General features: G+C 34.4%; 1 protein-coding gene across 1 annotated transcript; it reads left to right on the forward strand.

The window, feature by feature from the left end:
* Positions 1-311: 311 nt before the first annotated feature.
* Positions 312-5,909, forward strand: LOC311289200 (macrophage mannose receptor 1-like). The gene is made up of 5 exons (XM_084407003.1): positions 312-329; positions 2,116-2,219; positions 4,374-4,736; positions 4,812-5,114; positions 5,255-5,909. The coding sequence occupies exons 2-5, from the start codon at positions 2,171-2,173 to the stop codon at positions 5,629-5,631; spliced, it is 1,092 nt and encodes a 363-aa protein (XP_084263129.1). The 5' UTR covers positions 312-329; positions 2,116-2,170; the 3' UTR covers positions 5,632-5,909.
* The last annotated feature ends 200 nt before the right edge of the window (positions 5,910-6,109 follow it).

The following is a 6,109-nucleotide window of genomic DNA, read 5'->3' on the forward strand; positions in this document are numbered from 1 at the left end:
GTTTGCAGTGCAGTTTGCTTAATATAACAGCAACTCTACATTTTCAGTTAAACTTTTTTATAGGTCTACTTTATGAGTAAGACAGAAAACATGAGCTACAGTAAGAACAGTCCTTTTATGATACGACACGTAAACATGAGAACATTTTCTGTTACACCTTTTGCATACTGTATGCAATGATACAGCAAATCAACAATAGCCCATGTGTTATCAGACTCAATTTGCCTGTCTGTCTGTCTGTCTGTCTCTGCCCATCCTAAAATTATGGCATGATTTGAATAATTCTGGCATTTCCTTCCTTCCGCACAAACAAACGACCTACTCCACAGGTAAGAAGGATCTTTTCTTTCTCTGTTTTATGATCAGTGTTTATTACTTACCCTGTAAACTATACTAACATACTGTTTGTAGGCCTATAAGCAAATCTGATTGCATTGCCTGTCATTGTTTGTTTGTTGATGAGATACACATTTACAGTGCGTGCAGAATTATATAGGCACATTTTACCAATTCCAAACCACATTAATATTAATAACTACTATTAAATTTGTATTTAATCATTTATAAGTGATATATAATTGTTCATGAAGGCTGGAAATGAAAAAACGTCTATTCAGGTGTGCATAATTATTAGGCACGTTTTATTTTACAGATAAAATAAGCCAAAAAAAGAGATTTAACTCAGGCTGAAATGACAAAACTTTAAAAAAACACTGTAAAAAAAAATCCTAATTTTACAGAGAATAACTCTAAATTTTTTAGAGTATTTTTCTGTTATTTTAAATTATATTCAAAACTCTGTAAAATTACAAACACTATCTGTAAATTAATTAATTGACTGTTAATTTAAGGATTATATCATTAATTACAAATTACAGTGAATCTTTTTTTTTTTTTTTTTACAGGACAATTACTGTTCATTCTTGAGCACGTCTTGACAATTTATTGAATGTGTTTGATCGTTATAATTTAGGAAAGGTCTGTTAAATAACAGTGTTTCTCAGTAGAACTTTTAGTGCCGTCACTTTATTAAAGGTGTTTGATTGTAATAATGTAGGAAATACCTGTAAAATAACAGTGTTTCTCAGTAGAACTTTTAGTGCCATAACTTTATTAAAGGTGTTTGGTCATTATAATAGTGGAAAAATCCATAAAATAAAAGTTTCGAAAAAAAAATCGTAAAATAACGGTAAAAAGTCTGGCAGCAAAGTTGCCAACCACTTACCGTAAAATTAAGGTAAAATATCTTAATTCAAACAAGGAAAAACCTGTAAAATAATTTTTTTTTTTTTTTTTTTTTACTTTTAATGAAAAATTCTGTAAAATTATAGGTTTTGCACTTTATTGGAATTAAGATATTTTACTTTAATTTTACGGTAAGTGGTTGGCAACTTTACTGCCAGACCTTTTACCGTTATTTTACTTTTTTTTTTTTTTTACAGTGTAGGCTAACTGGCTTAGGGTCTGGCAGGGACAGACAAAAACAGGTGGAGAAGAAAAGACACATGTTAACTGCAACATAATTAAGAATTAAGTGTGAAACCATCAGTAACCCTTTAGTCTCCAGCACCATCTTTTTCCAGAACTGCAACCTACCTGGAGTCTCCAGAAGAGCAAGGTGTCAAGATCTCAGAGACTTAGGTTGACCTCCACTTAATAAGAATCACAATCTGAAGTGTAGTAAAATACATGAAGACTGTTTTTATAGGCTTTATAGACAGACAGATTGAGAGTGACTCTTGAAGGACCAGCAACACATCCTCTTCTACCACTGTTTGAAGGATTTATCTTCCAGAATCTGGCAGTAAGTTTTGGGAGTCCATTTTTAGTCCATCTCCTACCCTGAAGTCCGTTTTACAGAGATGGACTCAAAATGAACTCCCAAAACTTACTGCCAGATTCTGGGAGATGAATTCTACTACCTCTGTTTATCTTCAGTCAATAATACAGTGTATGTAAAAGCTGAATATTTTTAACCTTTAGATAAGGTTGTTTTCTCAAGTCAGCATACAGATGAAGGAAATACTGTACATATTTGAAGGTGTTTTAATAAAAAGAACACAAGTAATTATTGAGGCATTTTGATTTCTCAAATTCTCATTTTTCTTTCATCAGATCACAAGAAAGAGATTCAGACCGTTTGATAAAATATCAGATTCTGGTTTCCAATATGTCAAACACTGCTCTGGTATTTCTGTCTGCCCTGCTCATATTCTGGGGTGAGTATTAAACCATGATTATATAATAAGTTGCTGGGCAAATTTGCAAAAGAAAACAAAATAAGGGGGGAGAACAGCTGTTTTGCATGTGAAATTGTAACAGTGTTTTTTCATGTTAAGATATAAATCGTTTAACTTGTGCCACACGTTAAAATGATTTTATCATCAAGGTCCTGGACAGGCGCATGTCTATAATGCCCATATATTAAAGTTCATCCCATGATGCTAAGAGTGACCAAAGCTCTTAGCATCATGTATTTTAATGTTAGGTTCACACCTTTTCTCTTTATTCTAGAGCATTCGATGTTATTGCATTGATTATTCTTGAACTGATTATGAAATCGGCATGATACATTTATCTGACATAAGTTGTTACATTTGATTATTCTAACTGACTTTGATATTTTCATTAAAGAGTTAAAAAGAATAGTCAAACATTCGCTCACTTTTAATGATGCCTTTTATCATTAAAACCTTTTCATTTATGGAGTCGGATGAAATAACGAGAAAATGCATATGAGAAAATGTATTGCATTTAATCAAAAATGCGTCGCCACGAGAAAAGACAGTAACACGTAGACCTTCTGCTCTGGTCGGATGCCGGACTTTGGGCCAGTCGAGTGTGAGTTTACACGTGTGTAGGATAAGATGAAGGAAGATGCCCCCCTTAAAGCGTTAATTTACCCAAAAATGTAATTTATGTCATCATTTACTCACCCTCAGGTTTCAAACCCGTAAGACTTTCCTTCATCTTCGAAACACAAATGAAGATCTTTTAATGAAATCTGAGAGATTTCTGTCCTTCCATTGACAGCGACGCATCTACCACTTTGACGCTTCAAAAAGTTCATAAAGAGATCATAAAACGAATTCATATGAATTGAGCGGCTCACTCCAAATTTTTTCGATCGCTTTATATTATGGACAGATTGAATAGGCTCAATTCATATGAATTAGTTTTACGATCTCTTTATGAACTTTTTGAAGCAACAAAGTGTGTAGTTGCGTCGCTGTCAAAGGAAGGACGTAAATTTATCAGATTTCATCAAAAAGATCTTCATTTGTGTTCAGAAGATGAACGAAAGTCTTGCGGGTTTGGAACGACACGAGGGTGAGTAATTAATGACATAATTTTCATTTTTGGGCAAACTATCCCTTTAAGCCTCGTGTTTTATGAGCAGTAAGATAACCGTATTCATCCACACAGTCACACAGAGCTAAAGCACAACCAAAACAATGTTCTTCTGCAAAATGCATATAATGGCATTAATACTATAAATTATTTATAATGCATATTGCTGTTGTCTGCGTTAGCTAAGGGTAAGAGATGACGAGGACTGAACTGTAAGCTTTTTATGTAAATTTAAAAAAGAAAACTAATGAAAGGACAAAGAGAATATGGCAAAAGAAGCATCAGCCATGTTCTCAAACAGAAAACATAGCATGCAGGACCGAAAGAAGATCCAGACACCATGCCCCGAACATTAAAAAAAATCATACAGACAACAGTATATGGCCAGAAAACATGCCAAAATCATGTACTCAGCCACAAAACACAAAAATCGCACAAATAAACTCAACGAGGCAGCTGGACCATGACAGTCTTATGATGATTTAGATACAGTAATGTGTCAATAATAATCAGAATTAAAACAATTAATAATCGTTTCTGCACAATGGGTATCGAACAGTTCATTGGACAAATTATCTGTATCGCACTGGTCATCAAAAAGCAGTATATTTCTGGTAATGTGTTATAAACGATAAATAGCATTTCCACATTATGACGAAACTGTAAAAATGAATATGATCAATAAGGCATGGCAACTTATGTTTTTACATTACTTTAACTCATCAAAATATTGAGAGTAATTTCAACTTTTTAAGTTATAAGAGATCCAATTTGATAAGTCAGTTTCATATAATTTCAAAGTTGAAATTACTTGTACAGCCAATTTGATTATACTTGAAAATGTAAGGCGTCAACGGAAGTAAACTTTTAAAATTGATATAGGTGGATTTAATTTTGATTGCATATCTAAAGTTTTCATATGTAAAGTTATTCATTATTTCATTATGTACATAACATACTGTACGCACACATGTTCTCCCAGTTTTTCCAGTAAATTCTAAAAACTGAATATTTCTCCTCAGCATTTCCTCCTCCAACTGCTGAGAGTCGACTAAGAACATTCCACATAATAGAACCAATCAAAACTAATAGAGAAACTGCTGAGGAAGAATGCAACACAAGCTACACTGGCCTCGTCACAGTTTATGACCAACAGGACAATATGAATTTATCTAAACTGATCAGCAAAACTCCAAACGCGTCTAGTGCCTGGATTGGTACTTATGGAGGAAATCGCAGTATGAAATGGTCGAATGGTGATGATGTCACATTTAACAGAAGTCTTACATGTAGTGGGGAAATGTGCTGTGCTGCTATAAACGCTGATGGAAACTGGGCATCTCTCCAATGCAGGGAGAAAAAACACTTTATGTGTTATGAACAAGGTAACAAAATATTACCTTATTTTAATATTTAATTTTAAAATGAATTAAAACAGTATAATTTTCTTGTACCTATAGATGTTGGGCGAAACCAATACAACTACAGGTTAATCCGTGAAAACAGAAACTGGTCTGAGGCTCAGCTTTACTGTAGACAGTATCACACTGATTTAGTCAGTATCAGAGATGAGACGGAAAATGAACGAGTGATGAAGGCAAAAGGAGAGCATAACAATCCTTTCTGGATCGGCCTGCTGGAGGACTCGGTGGTATGGGCTGGTGGAGGACAATCTGCTTACAGAAACTGGTCCCTTAACTCTCGCACATCCAGTTATCCTGGAGCTTACATGGATTCAAAAGGGAATTGGTACAAAAATACTGGTAGTACCTCCTTTCCTCTATGCTATAGTAAGACAACGCAACACTTGCTTTGAAATTCAAATAAGTTCTGGTCTAGCATCGCATGCTTTTGTAATTCATAGTGAAAGTATTTAACTCTTTTTTTGTATACTTTTCATCAGAGAGCTTCATTCATGTCAGTGAGAATAACATGTCCTGGGAAAAAGCTATGGATTACTGCAACAATCAAACTAATACAACTGGACCCCTGACCATTCACTCTGAGAACGATCAGATAGAAACGGAGCGAGAGCTAAGAAGAACAGTTCATAATATCATCGGGCCAGTTTGGGTGGGACTCAGACAGAGTCGACTTTTCGGATTCTGGATTTGGATCAACGGGCTTCATGTGGGAAACTATAGCAACTGGAAAGGGGGAAGTCCACCAGAACATCAGATTTCCCTCCACTGCGGTGCCATAGAGAAGGTGGACGGTCAATACAAATGGGTTGATAAAGACTGCAGAAAAAAATATAGAGTTTTATGTGAGATGATATAATATAGGCCCTTTGGTTTATCATATGCGGTTTTCATTTCCCCTCCCAAACAAGAGGAAAAAGAGTTAATGTGCTCAACAGTAAACAGCTCTATCTTCATTTCTTGTATAATAAAGCTCTCAGTTAGCACTAACTAACCGCTAGTTGCTACTTGGTAATGCTATCCTTAGTCGTCCTGTTGCCTTTTTGGTTTTTATGTTTCTCTCATTTATTTTACCTTTATAAACCCTTATGTCTCATTCTAAAAATGAATATTAAAAGTTGTTCATGAATGCATATTATATCATTGAGTCCTTTTGCTATTTATTGTACATGTTCTCAAATTCACATCTACGTGCTCTCGAGTTTTGCTACTCTTTATCCTTAATAGTTATGTCTGGGAAATTGCATGTATTAGATCTGTGTATTAAAAGTGAAAGCAGTGTAATATACAGTACCTACCATTAAATATGCTGTTAATATGAATCAAACAACAAAAGA

The sequence above is a fragment of the Rutilus rutilus genome, assembly GCF_951802725.1.
Source record: "Rutilus rutilus genome assembly, chromosome: 4".
In the NCBI taxonomy this organism is placed as follows: Eukaryota; Metazoa; Chordata; class Actinopteri; order Cypriniformes; family Leuciscidae; genus Rutilus; species Rutilus rutilus.